At 44.3% G+C, this 27,367-nt stretch overlaps 1 protein-coding gene across 2 annotated transcripts in view; it reads right to left on the bottom strand.

Moving 5' to 3' along the window:
* lrrc73 (leucine rich repeat containing 73) overlaps window positions 1-24,846 on the bottom strand; it is a 172,606-nt gene extending 147,760 nt beyond the window's left edge. The window contains exons 1-3 of one of the 2 annotated variants that reach the window (XM_078542801.1): window positions 24,490-24,846; window positions 4,176-4,336; window positions 96-218 (exon numbers count right to left, since the gene is read on the bottom strand). In XM_078542801.1, the coding sequence (XP_078398927.1) occupies window positions 96-218; window positions 4,176-4,336; window positions 24,490-24,761 (556 nt within the window). In that variant the 5' untranslated portion in view covers window positions 24,762-24,846. The remainder of the gene's footprint in view (window positions 1-95; window positions 219-4,175; window positions 4,337-24,489) is intronic. The other variant, XM_078542802.1, reaches the window with a different exon arrangement.
* Window positions 24,847-27,367: the final 2,521 nt, after the last annotated feature.

The raw sequence follows: 27,367 nt of genomic DNA, 5'->3' as shown, positions 1-27,367 counted from the left end.
CAGTAGGAAAACTGAATAAATTCCAAAAGGCGATTCTCAGAGTTAATTTAAAGAATACTCTGGATTCATCGTCATCTGTGATTTCATATTCTCACCTAAAGGATTATAATCCAAGTTAAGGACACGGAGTTGAGAACTGTGGGCAACCGCAATCGCCAGACGTGCCCATCCCTTCACAGTGATAGCTGGGTTAGCACTCAGCGTCAGCTCTTTCAGACCTGAGAGAAAACAGAATCAGTATCAGAAGGTTTGATGGCTCCACACAAGTCACAATATGAGAAGAACAAAGACAAAACAAAACAATATACATATGAAACACATATACAAAAACAAAAGGTCCATCAGAGCAGTCTTCTACTCTCATAGTGACTTCTACACATCATCAACTCCATCTGCACTCACCAACCATCACCAGCTGCTTCATCAGTGACCTTTCCTCCGTCATAAGGTCAGAAGTGATGTTTGCTGATGATTACACAATGTTTAGCACCATTCGCAATTCCTAACACACTGAAGCAGTCCAAGCCCATATGGAGCAAGACCTGAACAATATTCAGGCTGGGGCTGATAAGTGGTAAGTACCATCAAGCCAGGGGATCAGCCCTGGTTCAATGAAGAGTGCAGGAGGGCATGCCAGGAGCAGCACCAGGCATACCTAAAAATGAGGTGTCAATCTGGTGAAGCTATAACACAGGACTACTTGCGTGTCAAACAGAATAAGCAGCAAGTGATAGATGGGGCTAAGCGATCCCACAACCAACGGATCACATCAAAGCTCTGCAGTCCTGCCACATCCAGTCGTAAATGGTAGTGGACAATTAAACAACTCACTGGAGGAGGATGCTCCACAAACATCCCCATCCTCAATGATGGAGGAGCCCACCGCATCAGTGCAAAAAATAAGGCTGAAGCATTTGCTACAATCTTCAGCCAAAAGTGTCGAGTGGATGATCCATCTTGGCTTCCTCTGGAGGTCCCCAGCATTACAGTTGCCATTCTTCAGCTAATTCAATACACTCCACATGATATCAAGAAACGGTTGAAGGCTATGGGCCCTGACAATATTCCGGCAATTGTACTGAAGACTTGTGCTCCAGAACTTGCCGTGCCTAGCCAAGCTGTTCCAGCATAGCTACAACACTGGCATCTACCCAGCTATGTGGAAAATTGCCCAGGTATGTCCTGTACACAAAAAGTAGGACAAATCCAACCTGGGTAATTACCGTCCCATCAGTCTACTCTCCATCATCAATAAAGTAACGGAAGGGGTCATCAACAGTGATATCAAACGGCACTTGCTTAGCAATAACCTGTTCACTGACGCCCAGTTTGGGTTCTGCCAGGGCCACTCAGCTCCTGACCTCATTACAGCCTTGATTCAAACATGACAAAAGAGCTGAACACCCGAGGGGAAGTGAGAGTGACTGCCCTTGATATTAAGGCAGCATTTGACAGATGTGGCATCAAGGAGCCCTAGCAAAACTGGAGCCAATGGGAATCAGGGGGAAAGCTCTCTGCTGTTCAGAGTCATACCTAGCACAAAGGAAGGTGGTTGGTGGTTGTTGGAGGTCAGTCATCTTAGTTCCAGGACATCACTGCAGGAGTTCTTCAGGGTAGTGTCCTCAGCCCAATCATCTTCTGCTGCTTCATCAATGAACTCCCTCCAACATAAGGTCAGAAGTGGGGATGTTCGCTGATGATTGCACAACATTCAGCACCATTCGCGACTCCTCAGATATGGAAGCAGTCTATATTCAAATGCAGCAAAACCTGGACAATATCCAGGCTTGGGTTGACAAGTGGCAAGTAACATTCACGCCGCACAAGTGTCAGGTAATGACCAGCTCCAACAAGAGAGAATCCAACCATCGTCCCTTGACATTCAGTTGCATTACCATCACTGAATGCCCCACTATCAACATCCTGGGAGTTACCATTGGCCAGAAACTGAACTGGACTAGCCACATAAATACTGTGGCTACAGAAGCAGGTCAGAGGCTCGGAATAGTGTGACAAGTAACCCACCTCCTGACTCCCCAAAGGCTGTCCACCATCTACAAGGCACAAATCAGGAGTGTGATGGAATACTCCCCACTTTCCTGGTTGAGTGCAGCTCCCACAACACTTAAGAAGCTTGACACTGTCCAGCACAAAGCAGCCTTCTTGATTGGCACCACATCCACAAACATAACCACGCTGTTTCTCTCACACTCTCACCCTGTAAATGACTGCGCTGTTTCTCTCTCACTTTAAATGGCCCTGTTGTTTCTCTCTCACTTTCACCCTGTAAATGACCACGCTGTTTCTCTTGCACTTTCACCCTGTAAATGACTGCGCTGTTTCTCTTGCACTCTCACCCTATAAAGCTCGGCCAAGCAGAGGGTTTATTTTTCTCTAAGGTTACTAATAGTATTAGCACCATGAAATGATTTATATTATGAGAAAGGTAAAATTCCAAAGACAAATGAGAACAATAGAATTTGCATTAAAAGGAGGAAACATGTATAAAGGAGAAGAGGCTATGTGTCAGAGAGGAAGGCATTGTAAGATCTACCTGAAGCATGAAAAGCCTCCAGTAGTTGTGCATTAAGCTGCTGTCTACAGAAACCAATGCTGGGAAAAGCCCCTTTGAATTCTACTGTCCTGGGTATTGTGATGATTTACCTGGATCTGTTTAAATCTATTTTTTTACTATTGCCTTAATAGGGGTGTAACTGGAAGCCAGATGAATTAGGGGTTTTAGGAGTTATTATATGAGTAATTTGTAGACTTATGTATGCACTTGAAATCTTTTCTTTTGTTAATAAATGTTTAATGTAGTTTTGTAAAAAATCTCTAGAGTCTTGGTAGATTTATTACTACTGAATTCAGGGCACGCCTCTAGAAATAAAATACAAATTTCAAAATCATTCTGACTGTGTGTTCAAGTTTCGCTCATGGATTTGATCTGCCTGGCACACATCTGTCGCATCGTAACACCAGTCAGTGTGATGGCATGCGCCTCAAAGTGAGTGAGAGACCTAATGTGGGCCGCTCCACCTTTGGTCCGGGACCATTCCTTACTGTTATGAGCCAGCATCTCCTGCATGAAAACAGATGGAGAAAGTCTGAGCAGGATGCACAGCACTGCATGGAATGTTTGTGTGGTGAGCGGAGCCATGAATGGGATGAGGACATGAGCACTAGAGGATATGAGCCTGATGAAGATGTGAGGGTGTGTGTGAGAGTTAGTGGTGTTGTCCCTTGAGCTGTGAGATCGCTGTAGATGTGTGATGGGTTTGTGAGTATGTGAGTTGAGAGCAATGAGGTGGTGGACTTACCCTGGTGGAATGGATGAGACCATTCATCTTCTTCCTGCACTGGATGGCTGACCTCCTCTGTGCTCCAGTGGCACTGACCACTGCTGCCACCGCCTCCCTGGCTAGATTGGTGACTCTGGTGGACCTCCTGTGGGGGTAGAAGACACCGAAGCAGGCTTCTAATGCGCCCAGGAGGCACACCAGAGAGGCGTCTCTAAATTTGGGAGCTGCCGTCTTCTTTGCTTTCAGGGCCATCTGTTGCCTGGAGCAGTCCTGGTCTGTAGACAAAAAGTAGACTGCGCTCTGGTGCACTTTAAATATGGCGCCCAGAGCAAGGAAGTGTTGAGGTCACGGCATGGCGGGCAAATCTGAGCCTGCCTGCCAGCGATCTGGCGTGTTTCCTGTGAATGTATTGTTAATGAGGTGAGATGCACTGGGGAGGGGACAATATGGCACAAAAACCTGCCATTGCGGCCAGCAGATAAAACGATCTTTTTCATGCCCGCTACTGCACTTTGTGCAAATCTGGGACGATTCCGCCCATTATCTTGCGGGATGGCTTTCATGTGCCCTATTTCAGCATCAAGCTCGCATGGTGAGCAAATGGCTCAGGCCCGATTTACAAGGTTTCTGATAAGGCCATTCAGAGTCCACTTGCCAACAATTAGCACTCTCTTCTTATGCAATATAAATTGTTGTTCGCTTTACATTTGGTATTCTTGTGAATTGTCCTGATGTGTGCAAGACAAAAAGCTTCGACAACATGTAAAATTTTTTGGCAAGTTCTGTACTCCAAATAACAATTTATAAGCATATGGACCTTCATCCCATAGCCAGTTGGGGTTATTCAGAACAAATGTCAAACATAATGCATACCTGACTTTGCTCCATCCGGTGGTAACAGTCCACAGATGAGATTCATTCCTTCATCTCCCAGAATACAGTCCCCAAGATCCAGTGATATTAGGGAGGGGTGTAGGGAAAGGACAGGGTTCAGTACAGCCAAGCCAGAATCAGTGAGGGGAGTGCCATGCAGACTACAGGGAGAAAAAATGTTACATACCATTAGGGCACAAGTTAAGTGGCATGGCAAACAACGCAAGTAACACAGAAAATTTCCATGTCTTATGCATCCAACAATGACAGAGTACTACTATTAGGAAACAAAAGCTGAAAATATCATAACAGGTCGTCAGAATCTGAAGAAAGAGGTTAAGGTATCAGGTGAGACTTAGCATTGAAACTGCCATTATATCGGGAGTGGAACACCCTGTCCAGGGCACAGCAAAGAATGAGTGAAAAGGCAAACAACAGGTAACAATAAAGAGTTTAAATCCGCTCACTTTGGACTTTAACTAAACTTGAAATGCTGGAAACATAGTGGAACCTGTTGTATAATGCAGACAAGTTATCTAGTCAGGAATAGAAATATAAAGTGCTGGAAATACATTTCGTGTCGAATATGACTCTTCTTGAGACACAGCTATACCTTTGTACTCCTTATTTATTGGGACCAATGACAGTATCCCAGAATTCTGCACCATCTGAGATTAGTCTAAGGACATTGCGCTTCTTCAGAAGAGTCATATTCAACACAAAACCTTAACTCCATCTGCTTCACAGATGCAGCCTTATCTCTAAGGAAAGCAGGCTTAACTTCTCCAAACTATCTTCATAACTGAAGTTCCTCATGCCTGGAACTATTTTCATTAATCTTTTCTAGACTCTCTCCAATGCCTTCAAATAATTCCTAAAGTGTAGCGTCCAGAAGTAGATACAATACTGCAGCTGAAGCCAAACTAGTGAACTATACAAGTTCAACATAGCCTTCTTGGTCTTGTACTCTATGCCCCTATTAATAAATCCCAGGATGCTGAATGCTTTATTAACCACTCTCTAAACCTGTCCTGCCACCCTCAATGACTTGTGCACATATACACCCAGGTTCCACTGCTTCTGTACCCCCTTAGCTGTACCCGCTATTTTATACTGACTCTCTATGTTCTTTCTACAAAAATGAATCATTTCACATTTCTGAGCATTGAACTTCATCTGCCACCCAGGGCCAGGGAGAGAAATTATGGTGCTTCTCCTTTTTCTGGGCCCTCAGGTGTGTCTGTGCAACAGAACTTTTAAAAGGCTAGAGGACATAGGCTGAATGGTTCACAATTGTATCTGGTTCGTGATCAGCAAGTCTGAAGATTCTGCTGATCGCTGCTTCTCACTACAATTTATTTTCAATATCTACTATGCAACAAAACTTTATCACGATATTTCAATACCACAAAAAAAACTCATAAAAAGCACAAAGATAGAGTGGGATAATAGGTAAGTTGAAAAAAGGACAAGATTGAAGTCAATGGGAAAGACTCTTGAGAATCATGTGCAGTGTAAACAGACTCACTATGAACCTGTTATGCATTCCTGTCCTGACAATCTCACCCCACAAAGCCTGCTCATAGTAAACTTTCATTAGCAATAAAATAACTTGAACTTCAGCCATGATTTCCCCCTTTGACTCAAAATAATTATGGATGACAAAGACCATCTAGCCCAGTTCATCACATCCATCCCAGATTGACATATGAACATAAGTATTAGGAGCAACAATAGGCCATTCGGCCCCTCGACCTTGCTTTGCCATTTGATAACATTGCCTACATTATACCAGTTATACAACTTAAAAGTATTTAATTGGCTGTAAAGTGATTTGGTACATTGTGAAAGGTGCTATATAAATATAGGTTTTGCCTTTCTTTCATTACACCTGCATGCAGCAAGCAGAGTGACTGTAGCAATGGTGAAATTGTAGGCCCAATGTTGTTTCTCTGAGGATAATTAATCACAGAGCAATGTTAGGAAAGAGGCTACAAAGAAATCACTACATTTACAAAGCAATTCAAATCTGTGGCTAATCCCAATGACCCCCTCTAGCCGCCCCCAACCACACCCTTCTAACATCCCGCAACCATCCCCTCTAACCTCCCCTAATTATCCCTTGAACAGCCCATTAACAACACTCAACCCTCCCCCCAAAATCCCCACCAACTGCATCTCAAAGGCCCCCCCAATTCCCCTCCAACCTCCCCCAATCCCCCAACCTCCCCCAAATCCCTCCAACCTCCTATTCAATATTCCCTAACAACCTCCTCTTCAACCCCCCTCCAACCTCCCCTCCAGCCCCCCTCCAACCTACCCCCAACCATCCACCAATGTCCCCCAAACCCTGGTAAACTTCCTCCCAACTCGCCATCCAACCTTCTTCCCCAACACCCCTCTCCAATCTTTCCACAAACCCCCATCCAACTTTCCCCCAACACCCCTCCAAATTTCCGCGATAACCTTTCACCCCTGTGCTTATCAAGAATCTATCTATTTCTGCCTTAAAAATATTCAAAGATGCTGCTTCAACTACCTTTTGAAGAAGAGAATTCCAAAATCTCACAGCCCCTTGAGAGAAAAAATCTTCCTCATCTCTGCCTTAAATGCACAACCCTTTATTTTGAAACAGTGACCCTGAGTTCTAGATTCTCCCATAAGAAGAAACATCCTTTCCACATCCATCCTGTCAAGCCCCCTCAGGATCTTACAACATTTCATTCAAGTCATCTTTCACTCTTCTAAACTCCAGCGGATACAAGCCTAGCCTGTCCAGCGTTTCCTCATAAGACAACCCTCACATTCAGGTATTAATCTAGTAAACCTTCTCTGAACCAGTTCCAATGCATCTTTCCTTAAATAAGATGACCAATACTGCACACGATACTCCAAATGTGGTCTCATTAATGCCCTGTATAACTGAAGCATAACCTCCCTACTTTTCTATTCAATTCCCCTTGCAATAAACAATAACATTCTATTAGTTTTGCTAATTACTTGGTGCATCTGCATACTAACCTTTTGCAATTCATGCACTAGGACATCCAGATCCCTTTGCATTTCAGAGCACTGCAATCTCTCACCATTTAGATAATATGGTTCTTTTTTCTTTGCCCTGCCAAAATGACAACCTCACATTTTCCCACATTATACTCCATTTGCCAGATCTTTTCCTACTCATCTAACCTACCTATATCCTTTTGCAGCCTCCTTATGTCCTCTTCGCAATCTATTTTTCTACCTATTTTTGTGTCATCAGCAAATTTAGCAACCATACCATTAGTCCCTTCATCCAAATCATTTATATCAATTGTAAAGAGTTGAGGCCCCAGAACTGATCCCTGTGACACACCACTCATCACATCCTGCCAACCAGAAAAAGACCCATTTATGCCTACCATCTCTTTCCTGTTAGCTAGCCAACCTTCTATCCATGCCAGTATGTTATCCCCTACGCCATGAACTTTTATTTTCCGTAATAACCTTTGATGAGGCACCTTATCAAATGCATTCTGTAAATCTAAGTACAGTGCATCCACTGGATCCTCTTTATCCACAGCACCTGTTACTTCTTCAAAGAATTCCAATAAATTGGTTAAACATGATTTCCTTTTCACAAAACCATGTTCACTCTGCCTGATTACCTTAAGTTTATCTAAGTGCCCTGTTATAGGTTTTTAATAATAGCTTCTAACATTTTCTCCATGACAGATGTTAAGCTAACTGGCCTATAGTTTTCTGCTTTCTGTCTCCATCCCTTTTTGAATAAGGAGTTACATTAGCTATTTTCCAACCTAATGGAACCTTTCCCGAATCTAGTGAATTTTGAAAAATTAAAACCAATGCATCAACTATCTCACTAGTCATTTCTTTTAAGATCCTAGGATAAAATCCATCAGGACCTGGGAACTTGCCAACCCGCAGTTTCAACAATTTGCTAAGTACTACTTCCCTGGTGATTGTAATTTTCCTGAGTTCCTCCCTCCCTTCCAATCCCTGACTTGCAGCCATTTCTAGAATATTACTTGTATCGCTATGGTGAAGACTGATGCAAAATGCCCATTCAATTCATCTGCCATCTCCTTATTTTTCACTAACTTCCCAGATTCATTTTCTATAGGACCAGCATTCACTTTATTAAGTCTTTTCTTTTTTAAATATCTATAGAAACTCTTATTATTTGTCTTTTAATTTCTAGCCAGCTTTCTCTCATACTTTAAGTTTTCCCTCCTTATTAATCTTTGTTATTTTTGCTGCTTTTTATATTTTGTCCAATCTTCTGACCTGCACCCATCTTTGCGTAATTATATGCTTTTTCTTTAAATTTGATACTATCCTTAACTTTCTTTAGTTAATCACAGATGGTGGGTCCTCCCTTTGGAATTCTTTTTTCTCGTTGGAATGTATCTATTCTCTGTATTCGGAAATATCCCCTTAAATGTCTGCCACTGCATCGCTATTGACCTATCCCTTAATCTAAATTGCCAGTTCACTTTTGCTAGCTCTGCTTTCATGCCCTCATAATTGCCCTTATTTAAGTTTAAAATACTAGTCTTAGGCCCACAGTTCTCTTCTTCAAAGTGAATACAAATTTCAATCATATTATGATCATTGTTATCTAGGGACACCTTCACTATGAGGTTATTAATTAATCCTATCACATTGCACAATTGGGTATAGCCTGCTCTCTGGTTGGCTCCAGGATATGCTGATCTAAGAAATTATTCCAAAAACAGTCTATGAATTTGTCATCTATGCTGCCTTTGCCCATCTGGTTATTCCAGTCTATTTGTAGATTAAAATCCCCTATGATAATCGCCGTACCTTTATGACAAGCTCCCACTATTTCTTCTTTGATACCCCGTCTTACCATGTGATTACTGTTAGGGGGCCTGTACACCACTCCCACAAGTAACATCTTACCTTTATCATTCCTCATCTCTACCCAAACCGCTTTTATATTCTGGTTTCCTGAACTTAGGTCAACCTCTCTACTGTGATAATGTCATATTTAATTAACAGAATCACTCTCCACCTTTTCCTGACTTCCTATCCTTCCTAAAAGTCACATACCCTTCAATATTCAGGTCCCAATCTATGCCAGCCTGCAGCCATGGCTCTGCAATGGCGATTAGATCATACTTATTAATCTCTATTTGCAGTATCAGTTCATCTGTTTTGTTTTGAATGCTATGTGCATTCAGATACAGAGCCTTGAGTTTTGTCTTTTTGTTATTTTTGTAACCTCTCGCCTTACCTGTTGATTTACTCTTAGGTTTATACTCTCTGTCCCTTCCTGTCACAGTCTATCATTTCCCACATTAATACCTTCCTCTCTTCCCTTGTCTCTACTCTTTGATATACCACATCTGCCCGCATTTGATCCCTTGACCCCACTATTTAGTTTTCAACCCTCCCTACTTCCCTAGTTATGCTGTTCACAAGAACACTTGACCCAGCATAATTCAGGTGCAGACCTTCCCAACAGAACAGCCCTCTACTTTCCCCAGTACTGGTGCCTATGCCCCACAAACCATATCCCACTTCTCCCACACCAGTCTTTGAGCCACGTATTCATCGCTCTAATTTTATGTACCCTATGCCAATTTGCACGTGGCTCAGGTAATAATCGAGAGGTTATAGCCTTTGAGGTTCTGTTTTCTAATTTAGTGCCTAGCTCCTCATATTCTCTATGCAGAACCTCTTTCCTAGTTCTACCTATGTCGTTGGTAACTACATGAACCACGATGATTGGATCCTCCCCTCCCACTACAAGTTCCTCTCCAGCCCTGAGCAGATGTCCCGAATCCTGGTACCGGGCAGGCAACACAGCCGTCTGGACTCTCGTTCTTGCTGCAGAGAACAGTGTCAACCCCCCTCACCATTGACCCCTGCTATACTCCTTTTTGCTCCCTCTCACTTGAACGGCTTCCTGTACCATGGTGTCATGGTCAGTTTGCTCATCCAGCTTCCATCCCCCACTTTCATCCAAACAAGCTGAATGAACCTGAAACCTATTGGATAATTGCAGAGGTTGACACTCCTGCACTCCTGCCCTCTGGGTCCCCTTACCTGCCTCACTCGCAAACACAACCTCCTGTCCCTGACCACTAACGAAATCAGAAGGCCCTATCCTAAATGGTGTGACTGCCTCCTGGTACAAAGCATCCAGGTAACTTTCCCCCTCCCTGATGTGCTAAGCATCTGCAGCTCAGCCTCTGGCTCAATGATTCTGAGCCGAAGCTCCTCGAGCTGTAAACACTTACTGTTGATGCATTTGTCCTGGATTACACCAGAATCCAGGAGCTCCCACATGCTGCAGCAGTTAACACATCACTTGTCCTGCCATCCTCAATCTATTTTAATTAATTACTTAAGTGTATTATTCACTTATTTATGTTGCTTTTTTATATATTTTATTAACTTTACCACCAGTTTGTATACTATTTTAAACCTTAGGACTGGAACAGACCTTAACAACTGACCAGATGCTCACCAAACAGCTAGCTCCTTTCCTCCAACACCACCCCACCCACGCTGCTGTCCCTTTTATTCCATGAGCTATAATTTTCTCACAAGTCCGTTGTGTGGTACTGTATCAAATGCCTTTTGGAAGTCCATGTATACATCACCAGCATTGTTATCATCAACCCTCTCTGTTACCTCTTCAAAAAACTCCAGCAAGTTAGTTAAACATGGTTTTCCCTTAAGAAATCCATGCTAGCTTTCCTTAATTAACCCACATTGTCCACGTGACTATTAACTTTGGCCGAAATAATTGTTTCTAGAAGTTTCACCAACACCGAAGTTAAACTGACTGGTCTGTAATTGCTGGGCTTATCCTTATGTCAGTTTTGGAACAAGTGTGTAATGTTTGCAATTCTCCAGTCCTCTGGCACCACCCCTGAGTCTAAAGAAGACTCAATAATTATGGCCAGTGTCTTTACAATTTTCACTCTCGCTTCTCGCAGTGTCTTTAGCTGCATCTCATCCGGTCCTGGTACCTTGGTAACTTTAAATACAGATAACCTATCCAATATCTCCTCCTTTTCAATTTTAACCCTTCTAGTGTCTGAATTACCTCCTCTTTTACCATGGCCTGGGTGGCATCAGCTTCCTTGGTAAAGGCAGATGCAAGGACGACTGTTTTAATGACTTAGAGTCGGGAGTGCAAGGCACCTTTTCAAAATTTGTAGATTATACTAAACTTGGAAGTATTGTGAACTGTGAGGAGATATTTTTCAAGAAGACATGGCTGGTGGAATGGGCAGACTGGGTTTGATGAAATTTAATGCAGGGAAATGTGAAGTGATACATTTTGGTAGGAAGAACCAGGAAAGGAAGTGGGCTGCATCTTCCGATGCCAACAGCAGCAAATATTGAGGCATCTGTTGTAAGGTGTTGGGTGTAGTTCAGTAGGTTATTAAGGTATTTGCAGTCTTAGATTGTTCAAGTATTTATTAACTACTGGAAACAAAGAAAGTAAGTCGTAAAGAGGACAAAGTGGCATAGGTTAAGTGAGTGGGCAAAGGTCTGGCAAATGGAATATAATGTGGGCAAGTGTGAAATTGTCCATTTTGGCAAGGAGAATAAAAATGAAGTATATTATCTAAATGGTGAGAGATTGCAGAGCTTTGAGATTGAGGGATCTAGGTGTCCTAATGCATGAATCACAAAAGGCTAGTATGCAGGTACAGCAAGTAATTAGGAAAGCTAATAGAGTGTTATCATTTATTGCAAGGGGAATTGAATACAAAAGTAGGGAGGTTATGCTTCAGTTGTACAGGGCACTGCTGAGACCACATTTGGAGTACTGTGTGCAGTATTGGTCTCCTATTTAAGGAAATATGTAAATGCATTAAGAGCAGTTCAGAAAAGATTTGCTAGACTAATACCAGGAATGGGTGGATTGTCTTATGAGGAAAGGTTGGATAGGTTAGGCTTGTATTCACTGGAGTTTAGAAGAGTAAGAGGTGACTTGATTGAAACCTTTAAGATCCTGAGGGGTCTTGACAGAATGGATGTTTCCTCTTGTGGGAGAATCTAGAACTAGTGGTCACAGTTTAAAGACAGAGATGAGATTTTTTTTTCTCTGAGGGTCATGAGTGTTTGGGACTCTTCCTCAAAAGGCAGTGGAAACAGAGTATTTGAATATTTTTAAGGCAGAGCTAGGTAGATTAACAAGACGGTGAAAAGTTCTCAAGGGTTCGCAGGTGATGATCTCATTGAACAGCGGAGCAGGCTTGAGGGGTCAAGTGGCCTTCTCCTGCTTCATGTTCATATGTATATTCTTCACCCTACCCTCATTGCTTACTTGGATGGAGAGTGTTCCAAAAAAAAACCTATTGGTCAGAACTATTATGCTGTTTTTCTCATTAAAACAATGGAGAGTCTGAACATCAAGGGGAGGCAGAGTGTAGTGGTACTGTCACTGGACTGGTAATCCAGGGTAATGCTCTGGGAACCTGGGTTCAAACCCCATTATGGCAGATGGCGGAATTTGAATTCAATAAAAATCTGGAATTAAAAGTCTAATGATGACCATGGAACCACTGCTGATTGTTGTTAAAAACCCAGCTTGTTCTCTAATGCCCTTTAGGGAAGGAAATCTGCTGTCCATACCTGGTCACCATACTAGTGATTCCAGGCCCACAGCAATGTGGTTGACTCTTAAATGCCCTCTGGATGAGGGAAATTAGGGATTGGCAATAAATGCTAGCCTAACCAGTGACATCCACATCCCATAAATAAATAAACTTTATACATAGGTACAGTAAAGGACCAAGCTAGAGCTGTCTCCATGCTTGCTTCTACACATGGATCTGTCCCAGGTGCAGGTCATGTGTTCTCTTACATCACTGTGTGGGCGGCACTGTACTTCATCTCATGTTAACCCTTTATGTGCCAGTCCCTAATACTACACCTCCCTCCAACATATTTACAAACTATCCCAGTTTACCCTATGTATTTACATCAGTACTGCAACACCATCCCACTGCACCCCCTACCCCACCCCCTCAAGTTGCTGTTTGTAGGTTCAGGAAGTCTGGAGGCCTTATAACTGTTCCATATCTTGTTCTCATTACTGTCGGAGGAGTGGTAGGCACGGTCGCTGCAGGTAAACTTTGTTGAGTTGAAGGTTGTTCTGGCATCTGGGTGTCTTTTCACCCTCTTTTTTCATTCTTAGTCATTGAATCAGTCTTTGTCAATTCCCAATTGTAGTGATATATGGTGGGTTGGTTTATCTGGCTTTCTTCTGGATGAACTTTAGGCTAGTCTATATAGTGTTTTTTCCCCTTCTCCCTTCGTGCGGCTCAACATGACAAACACAGGGATGGAAGATGGTAGTTCCTGTTGTGAGGGTGTGACTTGACAGTAAGGTCACCTTTGCATTTTTCTGTGCGCTGTGCTGCCGTAAATGAATGGCTGCAACTCGGTTTCAACATTGCAACATTGTTTGTGAGACTGTCGTGCTGCCTGAGGATTCCAGAGTCTGCTCTGTGATCTCAGGGTTTCTCTCTTCAACTGGTGTCGGAACCAGAGATTGAGGCTCTTCTCATTGCTGGTTCCTCTCTTGACTGTCATCTACTCAAGGTGTCATGGTAACCATCTGAGTGGTTGGCTGGTCCGACCAATGAGGGACTTCTGGCACCAGCACAACCCAGTCTGTAAAGAGAGAAGACAATTCAGAGCTGAATTCCCAGTTGAGAGAATATTTCTTGTTGGAGCTCCCAGGAACTTGAAGTTCTGTATAATTCACGACAGTGGTTGCCTTGACATCTTCAGCTGGTTTGAACAGATTCAGGGCTACACGGACATCTCTGCTCAAGAGGGAAAAAGACTGGTTACAGATGACATAAATCAGCTTGAAGATTTGTTTGCCGCCATACCTTAACGGTTCGAGAATCATGCTGGTCAGAAGGTGGATTCCTCCGGGTCCACAAAGTGGTGCGTCTGTTGTTCGTAACCAGAGGTCACTTAGCCATCGTTATTTGTCCAATAACACCATGACGCTGGTTCCTGTGTCCAACTTAAAGTTTGTGAGATGGCCATTAACTGAGATGTCTGCATTCCAGAAGCAAAACCCAGGATCTTTAACCTCACCTGAGAAGCATGGTTGTGTGTCCTCCTGGTGTGCTGTCTCGACTTTATGAACTCTCTTGGGATCTTCTATGCGCATAGCTTCCCGGAGTGTCCTATTCGGTTACATTGAATGCATTGGACTGAAATTGCCATTGTTCATGCCTGTGAGGTCGTTTTGCTCCACAGTGCTGGCAGGGTGGCTCTACTGGTTATTAGAATATTGCTACCCTTGGTCTGGGTTGTCCCTGTTTTTGAACTTTTCCATTAACTGGACAGTGGGGTTTACTTTGTGCCATGGTTTGCTTTCTCCCTTGACATGGATCTGTGCTGCAAATGGATTAACAGATTTCCCGACAATCTGGATAGCCTTCTCAAGGGTTAGATCTTCCTTCACTAGAAGCATGTCTGAGAGTGCATCCTCTGCCAGTCCTACAGCTATTCTATCCCTGATTAGCTCAGGCTTCTGGTCATTGTAATCGCAGCCTTCAGCCATTCTGTGCAGTTCATTAATGAAGGAGTTGACAGATTCTCATAGCTACTGGACACGTTTCATGCCCTTTCATGGGTTTTGTTACTTCTGAGGTTAGGATAAGTGTTGAACGATTTTAAAACTTCATCAGATTTTGCAGATGATCCATTGATTCCATGTCTAGCTATTAGTGTCAGCTATTGGGTCTATCGAATAAAGCAGTCTGTTAACTTGTTCAGCTTCTATCTTTTTATCCAGACCTGAAGCAACCATGTATCTAAGAACCCCCTTTCTCCAAAATCCCCAAATTTTTGATTGATCTGGGTCTTGGATAAGTCCAAATTGACTGGAAGAGTGGATTTCTGATGCATGTCTAAAATTTTTAAATTGCAGGTTCATCTTTAAGAGCTTTCTGAAAATCCAAGATGGCATCACCGTACGCTTCTGCACAAAAGGTTTTCACGTGCTTGGCAGTTTTGGTGTGCTCCTGCAGTAATAACATTAATGATCTCAGTGTTTAATCTTTTTCAACACTGGCTGCCTGTATCAACTGGTTAAAGTCTCCCTCACCTTAGCACAATGTTCTTGGGTCTTGGAAGCATCAAATCCCGTTGTTTGCTGGGTTTTTAAAGCTGGCTACTTAATTGCGGTTATTTTTAAATTAATTTTTTTTTCTTTGTTCAAAGCGAGCTCAGCTGTCACCAGTTCAGGTGCTGTCTTGGGGATTGGGTTTCTGGGACTGCAATTTAAACCACAATTTCTGGCCACTGCAGTATTTAACTTTTCAGGGCCTGTGTTGTCCAAGAATTTTAACTTTTTAACTCACCCCGCTTGGTCTACTGACTCTGCAAACTCTGGGTACTCTGGGTATTGAAGCTGGACTTCCACAGAATTAAATGGAGGCTTCTGCTTCAGTGAGGAGTTTAATTTCTGCCTTCAGCTTCCAAGTCTTTATCTGGAGCTTTTCTCTTGTGATTTCCTTCTGCGCCTTCGATTCTTCAGCTTCTCTTCAGCTCAGAATGTTTCTTTAAATTTTTCTTCAGTTTCCCAGGAGGTAAATTTCTTTGAGTCTGCAAGATTTTGAGATGTTTGATTTGCTGCCACCATGTTGTAAGGTGTAGTTCAATAGGTCTTAAGTTATTTATAGTCAGTTGTTCAACAGTAAGTATTTATTAACTACTAGAAACTATATATATAGGTACAGTAAAGGTCCAAGCTAAGAACTATTTCCATGCTTGCTTCTACACATGGCTCCAAGAACACTACACTGACCCGTAAGTGTGGGCCATGTGTTCATTTAGGGGAGGTGATGTTGTAGTGGTATTGCCGTTTGACTAGTAATCCAGAAACCCAGGGTAATGCTCGGGGACAAAAACAAAAGTAGCTGGAAAAACTCAGCAGGTCCGACAGCATCTGCGGAGAGGAATACAGTTAATGTTTGGAGTCCATATGACTCTTCATCAGAACTAAGGAAATATAGAAATGAGGTGAAATATAGGCTGTTTGAGGGGGGTGGAACAGGTAGAGCTGGATAGAGGGCCAGTGATAGGTGGGGGCAAAGAAGAGATTGCTAAAGATGTCATAGACAAAAGGACAAAGGGGTGTTGACGGTGGTGATATTAGCTAAGGAATGTGCTAATGGTGACATTAAGGGTAGAAAGCAGGATGAGGAAGTGACAGATAGCCCTGGTGGGGGTGGGGTGGTGGGAAGGGATCGAAATAGGCTAAAAGGTGGGATAAAACAATGGGTGGAAATAAATGTAAAAAAATAGAAATAGGTGGGAAAAGAAAAATATAGTAAAAAAAATATTTAAAAATATTAGAAAAAAGGGGGATCGGAAAGGGGGTGGGGATGGAGGAGAGAGTTCATGATCTGAAGTTGTTGAACTCAATGTTAAGTCCGGCAGGCTGTAAAGTGCCTGATCGGAAGATGAGGTGCTGTTCCTCCAATTTGCGTTGAGCTTCACTGGAACATTGCAGCAGGCCAAGGACAGACATGTGGACATGAGAGCAGGGTGGTATGTTGAAATGGCAAGCGTCAGGGAGGTCTGGGTCATGCTTGCGGACAGACCGAAGGTGTTCCGCAAAGCGGTCACCCAGCCTGCGTTTGGTCTCTACCCTTAATGTCACCATTAGCACATTCCTTAGCTAATATCACCACCGTCAACACCCCTTTGTCATTTTGTCTATGACACCTTTGGCAATCTCTTCTTTGCCTCTACCTATCACTGGCCCTCTATCCAGCTCTACCTGTCCCAACCCCCTCAAACAGCTTATATTTCACCTCATTTCTATATTCCCTCAGTTCTGATGAAGAGTCATACGGACTCCAAACGTTAACTGTATTCCTCTCTGCAGATGCTGTCAGACCTGCTGAGTTTTTCCAGCTATTTTTGTTTTTGTTTCAGATTTCCAGCATCCACAGTATTTTGCTTTTATCTTAATGCTCTGGGGACCCGGGTTTGAATCCTGCCACGGCAGATGGTGGATTTTGAATTCAATAAAAATCTGGTATTATAAGCCTAATGATGACCATGAAACCATTGCCAATTTTTGTAAAAGCCCATCTGGTTCACTAATGTCCTTTAGGGAAAGAAATCTGTCTCTAGCCAATATGTGACTCCAGACCCACAGCAATGTGGTTGACTCTGAAATGGCCTAGCAAGCCACTCAGTTGTATCAAACCGCTACAAAGTCACAAAAATGGAATGAAACTGGATGGACCACCCGGCATCGGCCTAGGCACCAGAAATAACAATGGCAAACTCAGCCCTGTCGACCCTGCAAAGTCCTCCTTACTAACAGCTTGATGCTAATGCTGTCTCACAGACTAGTCAAGCAACAGCTTCACAGAACCATATTTACAGATAATGCCCCAGACAACGCAATCACCATCCCTGCGTATGTCCTGTCCCACTGGCAGGACAGACCCAACAGAGGTGGTGGCACAGTGGTATACAGGCGGGAGAGAGTTGCCCTGGGACTCCTCAACATTGACTCTAGGCCCCATGAAGCCTCAAGGCATCAGGTCAAACATGGACAAGGGAGCCTCCTGCTGACTATCACGTACCGCCCTCCCTCAGCTGATGAATGTCGAACATCACCTGGAGGAAGCACTGAGGGTGACAAGGGCACAGAACGTAGTCTGGTTGGAGGACTCCAACGTCCATCACCAGGAGCAGCTCGATAGCACCACTACTGGCTGAGTCCTAAATGACATGGCCGCGAGGCTGGGTCTGCGGCAGGTGGTGAGGGAACCAACAAGAGGGAAAAACAAACTTGACCTCATTCTCACCAACCTGCCTGCCGCAGATGCATCTGTCCATGACAGTATTGGTAGGAGTTACCACCGCACAGTCCTTGTGGAGACAAAGTCTAGCCTTCACATTGAAGATACCCTCCATCGTGTTGTGTGGCACTACCACTGTGCTAAATGGGATAAATTTGAACAGATCTAGCAACTCAAAACTGGGCATCCATGAGGCGCTGTAGGCCATCATCAGCAGCAGAATTGTACTCAAACACAATCTGTAACCTCTTGGCCCAGCATATTCCCTACTCTATCATTACCATCAAGCCAGGGTTCAACCCTGGTTCAATGAAGAGTGCAGGAAGACATGCCAGGAACAGCACCAGGCATACCTAAAAATGAGGTGTCAACCTGGTGAAGCTATAACATTGGACTATTTGCGTGCCAAACAGCATGAGCAGCAAGTGATAGGCAGAACTAACCGATCCCACAACTAATGGATCAGATCTAAGCTCTGCAGTCCTGCCACACCCAGTCGTGAATGGTGGTGGACAATTAAACAATTCACTGGAGGAGGAAGCTCCACAGATATCCCCATCCTCAATGATGGAGGAGCCCAGCGCATCAGTGCAAAAGATAAGGCTGAAGCATTTGCTATTAGCTTTAGCCAGAAGTGCTGAGTGGATGACCCACCTCGGCCTCCTCCGGAGGTTCCCAGCATCACAGATGCCAGTCTTCAGGCAATTTGATTCACTCCACGTGATATCAAGAAATGGCTGAAGGCACTGGATGCTGAAAAAGCTATGGGCCCTGACAATATTCCGGCAATAGTACTGAAGACTTGTGCTCCAGCACTTGCCACACCCCTAGCCAAGCTGTTCCAATGCAGCTACAACACTGACATCTATGTGGGAAATTGCCCAGGTGTGTTCTGTACATAAAAGGCAGGACAAATCCAACCCAGTCAATTACCGCCCCATCAGTCTACTCTCCATCATAGTAAAGTAATGGAAGGGGTCATCAACAGTGCTATCAAGCGGCACTTGCTTAGCAACAACCTGCTCACTTAAGCCCAGTTTGGGTTCTGACAGGGCCACTCAGCTCCTGACCTCATTACAGCCTTGGTTCAAGAGCTGAACTCCCAAGGTGAGGTGAAAGTGATTGCCATTCACATCAAGGCTGCATTTGACAGAGTGTGGCATCAAGAGCCCTAGCAAAACTGGAGTCAATGAGAATCAGGGTGAAGTCATTCCGCAGTCTGGAGTCATACCTAACACAAAGGAAGATGGTTGTGGTTGTTGGAGGTCAGTCATCTCAGTTCCAGGACATTTCAGCAGGGGTTGCTCAGGGTAGTGTCCTAGGCCCAATCATCTTCAGCTGCTTCATCAATGGCCTTACTCCCATCATAAGGTTAGAAGTGGGGATGTTTGCTGATGATTGCACAATGTTCAGTACCATTCGCAACTCCTCAGATACTGAAGCAGTCCATGTCCAAATGCAGCAAGACCTGGACAATACCCAGGCTTGGGCTGACAAGTGGCAAGTAACATTCGTGCCACACAAGTGCCAGGCAGTGACCATCTCCAACAAGAGAGAATCTAACCATCGCCCCTTGACGTTCAATGGCATTATCATTGAATCCCCCACTGTCAACATCATTGGGGTTACCATTGACCAGAAACTGAACTAGACTAGCCACATAAATACTGTGGCTACAAGAGCAGGTCAGAGGCTAGGAATTGTGTGATGAATAACTCATCTCCTGACTCCCCAAAGTCTGTCCACCATCTACAAGGCACAAGTCAGGAGTGTGGTGGAAAACTCCCCACTTCCTTGGATGAGTGCAGCTCCCACAACATTCAAGAAGCTTGACATGGTCCAGGACAAAGCAGCCTGCTTGATTGGCACCACATCGACAAACATTCCTCCACCAACGATGCACAGTAGCAGCAGTGTGCAACATCTATAGGATGCACAGCAGAAATTCACCAAGGCTCCTTCAACAGCGCCTTCCAAACCCATCTAGAAGGGCAAGGGCAGCAGACACATGGGAACACCACCGCCTGGAAGTTCCCCTCGAAGTCACTCTCCATCCGGCTTGGAAATATGTTGCCGTTCCCTCACTGTCGGTGAGTCAAAATCCTGGAAATCTCTTCCTAACAGCATTGTGGGTGTACCTACACCACTTGGACTGCAGCGGTTCAAGAAGGCAGCTCACCACCACCTTCTCAACGGCAACTAGAGATGGACAATAAATGCTGGCCCAGACAGCAAAGCTCACATCCCGTGAATGAATAAAAAAAATACATCACTGTGTGGGTGATACTGTACTCAGTTCCATGTTAACCCTTTATGTGCCAGACCCTTATACTACAACATCCGTCACTGTTGGGCTTTGGAACTCATCGGAAGACCTGACCCAAGCACATGTGATGTAATTGCCCAGGAAGTGTAAATTTCCAATGGGCTGATTTACCCTACCTTGGATACTAAGAGAAGGTCTCCATCACTAAGCTCACTGTCAGAGACTTGGGCTAGATGTGCAATACTTACCCTTACACTTACCCTAGTATTGTGCCACTGTTTAATCTCTGGTATAAACAGTGATTAACAGTGTAACTCAATCCACCATCTCTTTATATACTCCTGTCATATCACCAACCCCCACTGACCCAGCTGCAACCCCCCATCCCTCTCCCCAGACTTGACTTCCCAACACCCAGACCTGACAACCTACTCCACTGACCTGATTACCCATCCTCCCTTGGCCGAGCTACCTACCCTTGACCCAATTACCCACTCCCCATGAACTGACCGCCCACCCCAGACTACTTCCCCCTGAACCGACTACCCGTCCCCACCCACCCATTCACCCAAACGCCCATTCACCCACTCACCCACTCCTCACCTACCCACTCACTCCGTTGAAACCCTTTAAGACCTTTAAAAATTTACCTGAACACAGCAGCTGATGCTGTAAAAAGTAAGTGTGCCCGTTGTGCTGCTCCTCTTCGCCAGTGCTCTCCATGGGTGGCTGTGCTGAAGCATCGCTGCTGCAGCCAGGACAGGAAGCCCCGGCCGCAAGGATGCAAATAGGTAGGGTTGCAATTATCTTCACAGTCTGTGGCATGTGCTTAGTGATTACTAGCAGTACTTGAGCATTTTCAAACTAGTTTCATTTTATTTTTAACTGTTGTCATGAAGAGATACTGATGTATATAATGTTATTGGAAATTATTTTGAATTTTACTTGTAGTAGGGTCTGTGTCTATGGGTGTGAGTGTGTGTGTTTTAACTGGATTAAAGCCAGCTAGTCTGGGTGCATTGATGTACAGTAGTTTTGAGATGTTAAACAGTATGGTGCATTTGCATTTTGTTGAATAAACCATTCAAAGACTGGGGTGAAACCTTGCACCTAGCTAGGAGACACCAAGCAATATGTTTATATTACTAATAAAAATTTGTACTATGAATGGGGTTTTATTGTTAGAAGAGGTGGAGTTCAAAGGGCCTACATGAGAATTTACATTCAAAGGGAAGGCTAGGTATGTACAGAAGAGTTTTGTGTGTGGAAGTCAGAGGCATGTAAGATCTAAGCCTGTAAGCCTACCATTATGTCTGCAAAGGAACAAATTTAAAGGGACCTCATTTTGAATTTGTAAGATAAAATGTGCTTTGCCTCGTGTCTGTTTAAAATCTATGGATTATTGTTACCTTGGGGAAGATTACCTGGGAGTGATTAATTTGGGGATTTGTTTAATAACTATTATGGTAGTAATTTGTAGATGTGTATGTGTTGAATACCTTGTAAAATTAATAAATGCTTAATTTATATAAAAAGCCTCTTGAGGATTCGTGGTTTTTATGCCTGAATTCCGAGATGCATCTCAAACATACCATTTGAAAATATAGGTTATGACAGTTGTTTAAAGTTTCCCTTTGGGATTTTAAATAACTCAGCCTTTACCAACTGCTGTATCACAACATTGTAATAAGACAACAAAGTCAAGGATTTTAACAAAGAACAAAGAAAAGTACAACACAGGAACAGGCCCTTCAGCCCTCCAAGCCTGCGCCGATCATATTGCCCGTCAGCTAAAACATTTTGCACTTCCAGGGTCTGTATCCCTCTATTCCCATCCTATTCATGTATTTGTCAAGCTGCCTCTTAAACACCACTATCGTACCTGCTTCCACCACCTCCTCTGGCAGCGAATTCCAGACACTCACTACCCTCTGCGTAAAAAACTTGCCCCGCACATCTCCTTTATAGTTTTCTCCTCTCACCTTAAATCTATGTCCCCCTAGTAATTGACTCTTCCACCCTAGAAAAAAGCTTCTGACTATCTACTCTGTCCATGCCACTCATAATTTTGTAAACTTCTATCAAGTCGCCCCTCAATCTCCGTTGCTCTAGTGAGAACAATCCGAGTTTCTCCAACCTCTCCTCATAGCTACTAACCTCCAGACCAGGCAGCATCCTGGTAAACCTCCTCTGCACCCTCTCCAATGCCTCCAGATCCTTCTGGTAATGTGGTGACCAGAATTGCACGCAATATTCCAAGTGTGGCCTCACCAAGGTTCTATACAGCTGTAGCATGACTTGCCAGCTTTTATACTCAATACCCCTGCCAATGAAGGCGAGCATGCCATATGTCTTCCTGACTACCTTATCCACCTGCGTTGCCGCTTTCAGTGACTCCACCTGCATTGCCACTTTCAGTGACCCTACGTTGCCACTTTCAGTGACCCTGCGTTGCCACTTTCAGTTAACATGTAGCTTCCTGCAGCCATTTCACATTATGAACATTTTTTAGTTAACTACTATATTGATTTTTTATTTAGAAACTAGTCAGAAACAAATGATTAAATAAGTAATGAGCCTCAATTAATCACAATTGAAGATTTAATAATTAATCAGTAATTATATGGAAAGACTGGATTTTTACTTTAAATTAATACTATATAAACATGTTTCTGGAAGATGCAGGGCTAGCTGAAATTGTTCAGGCAAAGGAAATTTTCCAATTTGTGATACACCATGGAACATCATGGTCTGCCAAGGTCTGGCTTAATAATAGAGCTTATTGTTCACAACTTGATCAAGATTACTAAGTAAGGAACTTTTGTCTTCCATAAACTGTCCTTTTGAACTGAGGTGTTATCACTATAAGATGTAATTAAAGGCCAATTAAATTGACCTAACAACAGCTAGAACTAATCAATGAGCTAATCGTAGCCTGACCTGACATAGCGTGATGTCCACTAAAAGGGATAAAAATGGTTTCCTGTGAAAGGCTATTGCTAGTCATGTGTACTGGAAGTACCTGAACAGATAAGATTCTGGTCAAGAATTATTGTCAAAGAGGTACTGAGGGTTAATGTTTCTTCAGCCTGATCGCCCAACATAAGCTGTAGAAATCTGTTTTGGACTGATCTCTTTTTCTTCTGTACTGAATTATTTACAATTGGAACTTTGTCTGCTTTGGAAAGATCACAATGTCAGTAGTGTATTCTGTATATTTGATTAAGAGGGCTTACTTGTACAAACCCTGCCCCCAAAAATTCAGTCCTAATTAATTCTATGTTTTAATTCTGTATCAATAAGATTCTTTTAAATATACTTTTTTTCCATCACCACCTGAGAGTCCCATCTTACCTTGTGGGACAAAAGTCTTGTTCTAGCCTGACTGAATTAAAACAAATCACTGGTAAATTGGGTTGATTGTAATTGGGCTTAAATATTTCTCTTTTTTAATACATCCATCCAAATTAGTATAGTCGATCACCCTAGCACCTCCAGTGACAGGAGATCTGGGCCAATATAAAAATAAATGATACAATTCTAAAAGGTGTGAAGGCTTTAGAAAGGATGCAAAAAAAGATTGACAGAAATGGTTCCAGGAATAAGGGGTTTCAGTTATGAGGCTAACTGGAAAACGTTGTTCTCCTTGGATAAGATAAGGTTGAGAGGAGATTTGCTGGAGGTGTTCAAATTGTGAAGGGTCTGGACAGAGTAGATACTGACAAACTATTCTCTTTGAAGGGGGTTCCAGAACCAGTGAACACAGGTTCAAGGTGATTGCCAAAAGAAGCAAAGACCATAGGAGGAAAAGGTTTTTTTTAAGCAAGTGGTTCGGATCTGGAAAGCACTGCCTGAAATGATGGTACAAGCACTTTAAACTGTGGCTTTCAAAAGGGAATTGGATAACTATCTGAAGAGAAAAAAACAACGCAGTGTTTTGGGGAAAGGGCGGGTGATTTCGAACAGAAGGATGCTCTTGCAAATATTCCGCATGGACAAGATGGACCGAGTAGCCTTTTTCTCTGCTGTAACGATTTTATGATTCTATGGGCCAATCAGCTGACTGCAGATGGTCAAGTCGACAGTGGGCCAGTCCGACAATGGCTCAATGACACGATGACTCAATTAATATAAATAAGATTTCCCCCAAAACGGGCTCAATTCCTCGCCTTCCAAAATTCGTGTCTGTAACCCCAATACTTACAAGAGGGAGTGGATGGACCTGTTGGATGCCAGTGCCTCTGCCAGCTGTTTAACTCGGTTGATGTTACTGACTACTCCGAGGTTGAGGTTGAGCTGTGCCAGGGACTGACAGTCCGCCACATGCCGGCTGATGCGGTGGAAATCGCGGTCTGAGACGTGACAGCCTCTCAGAGACAGCAGCCGCACCGAGTTCGCCCTCAGAGAGTCACAGATGTCTTTCACCTCCGCCGAGGAGAGTGTCTCTCCGGAGATCTGAATAGAGCCGGACAGCATCGCCCTCCTTCCGGAGCCTGTTCAGTGTTTGTGTCCCCGCCGCAATCAGCTGCCCGTTACTATGGACACCGCGTCTCCAGATGGCAAATTCATCGTCCGCCTTTCCCCCGCACCCCGCACCCCCCCGCCCCCAACCAAACAGACTAACACTTTTGTATTTTGCTTGCAACGGAAGTCAAATACAACGCAGAAAAGGGGATTCTCTCTACGTTTGAATTTCAAACCTTTTGCCGTTTTGAGGTCTCTTGGATCTGGTTTTCAGCAGCTTTTGGATACAGTGCAAATGGCAGAGCAATCGTCACAGTGACTGTAATCCTGCGCAGAAAACGCGATCACCTCAGCCAGTGCAGAAAAGAAATAGAGCGTTAACAAGATAACTGGAGTGGTCCTCATTTATTTATGATGTTTCTCATCCTAAGCATGTTGAAGACTGTTTTGCTATTATAGACAATGTTATTCATAAAATGATAAAATAAAACTTTTCTTTGAATTTGCTATGTGGTTATTTTGTTCATTACTGTAATATTTTCAAGATTTGGGGCGGAATTTTCCCAAATTTGCACTAAGTGCAGTAGCAGGTGGGTAAAATGGAGTCCTACCCACCGACGAAAATGACGGGTTTCCACACTGTATCTTCCAGAGCCCCCCCTCAATATTTATTCACTCCCGCGAAACACGCCGTTTCCATGGTGGGTGGACTCTCATTCACCCGCCTGCCATCACCCCCACTGTGCATCACGCTGGCCGCCATCTTTAAAAGGCAGCCGCCAGCAAAGCACTCATCGCCACGAGCTCACCACTGCTGCCTGGGAGACATGGCCAAAGAAGGAAAAAAGACTGCAGCCCCCGCTTCAACAACAGGTCCCTTGAGCGACTGCTGGATGCCGTGGAGGCCCGCCGGGATGTGTTCTACCCCAGCACTGGCCACAGGATGGGTAGCAAAGTCACCAACCTGGCTTCGGAGGTGGTGGCGCAAACGCCCTGCAGAGGAGTACAGCCACCCAGCGCTGCAAAAAGATGAATGATTTCCATTCCGCCAGTGTAAGTCATTCTTTTCATCACTCTCAGCTCATACACTCATAAACCCATCACACATCCACAGAGCCCTCACTCACTGCCAGTTCAAGCGACATCATCATTCACTCTTTCACACACGCCTACATTGTCCTCAGACTATCCATGGGAACACTCTCCACCCATACAGGCCAGGCATACTTATCAACTGGCCCAGCAGGCATCCTGATACATCCTCCCCATTTCTATCCATGCAGGGCAAACTGACACACAACAGGAGGGAAAGGTTGCAGACAGGTGGAGGAATGCCGGAGATCAAAGTTCTGACATAATTGGAAAATAGAGCCATCCAGCTGGCTGGTGATGACTGGGATTGGTCCTGTGTTGACGGTGAGGTCGGCGCTGCTCTATCAAGTGAGGATCCAGCAGTGCAACATCCATCAGACTACCATGCCGTAAGTGATGTGTCCTGTTGCACAGGCCACTGCCATGCACTAATTATCTCCCTTTGCTTTCGCAGGCACATCTGCCAAACAGCCAACAGTGTCCATTACCTAGGGTCTCTAATCAAGCCCCGAAGGGACCTCTCACACGGAATCTGAAGGCACCCTCCCTGAAGTCCCGTCACAGCGCTCACCCACACCTTCCACCAATGCAGACACACACCTCAGTGGAACCTAGCTTTAGGGTAGCTTTGGGATCACAATCTGGTGAGCACATTGCACTTTCTGATCCACTGCAGGCAGAGACAGGGACTTCCCAGGTCCCCAGCGCTCAGAGGACTGCAGGAGGCCAGAACGTTGCTGAGTCTGAGTCAGATGACAAGCCTCTGGACTCAGTCATGTCACAGTTGCTGGAGCTGCAAAGGCAAGCTAGGGAACATCAGGAAGGGATGTCCGCTGCACTCCTCAGATTGCAAGGCACGATGGAAAGTTCGTCCGTCTTCTGGCTGAGGTGACACGGCCAGCATTGCAACGCACTGAGGTGAACACTGGCAGGATGGCAGCCGCCATGGAGACCTTGGTCCAGGACATTACTCCTGCACTGCAGTGTGGGCTTAACTCCAGCGCTGATGCCATAGTTGGCCTCCAACAATGTGTACGCGAGAGGGTTGCTGGGCAGCTCGATCTCACTCCAGCTGCCCCTTCCGTTCACAGAGTCAGCTAGGGGCACTCAGGCACCCATATGGAGGAGGATCAGCAGGTGCACACGCCAGGGCCATCCACCCAGGTAACTCTGGGAGTGACCGGCTCATCCGAGTCCCCTCTTCCTGTGACCTCCGCAGCTCCAGCTTCACAGGTCAAGGAGGATGCTATTGTCACACAGCAGGACTCTGAAAGCAGGCCGGGGCCAACCAAATCTCGGCCCTCCAGAGGATGCCCGACAAAGTCAAATAGTCAGTAGGCTGCCTCCACTTCTGCTGTGGATGTCCGGGGAGCATCAGGACGTAACGGCAGGGTTAGGAAAGTTAAGCTAAATTAGTTGTACAGCCTGGGCACAGGTGTTGATCACTTGTACATACTGTTCACTATTGTCAATAAACTCCCAATAATGTCTCCCTGCCTGTGGCTTCTTTGAGCAGTTCTTATCAC

This window comes from Cetorhinus maximus, chromosome 5 (assembly GCF_964194155.1).
Source record: "Cetorhinus maximus chromosome 5, sCetMax3.hap1.1, whole genome shotgun sequence".
Classification (NCBI taxonomy): Eukaryota; Metazoa; Chordata; class Chondrichthyes; order Lamniformes; family Cetorhinidae; genus Cetorhinus; species Cetorhinus maximus.
Note: the sequence above shows the minus strand (reverse complement) of the source record. Positions and strands in the feature narration are given on the sequence as shown.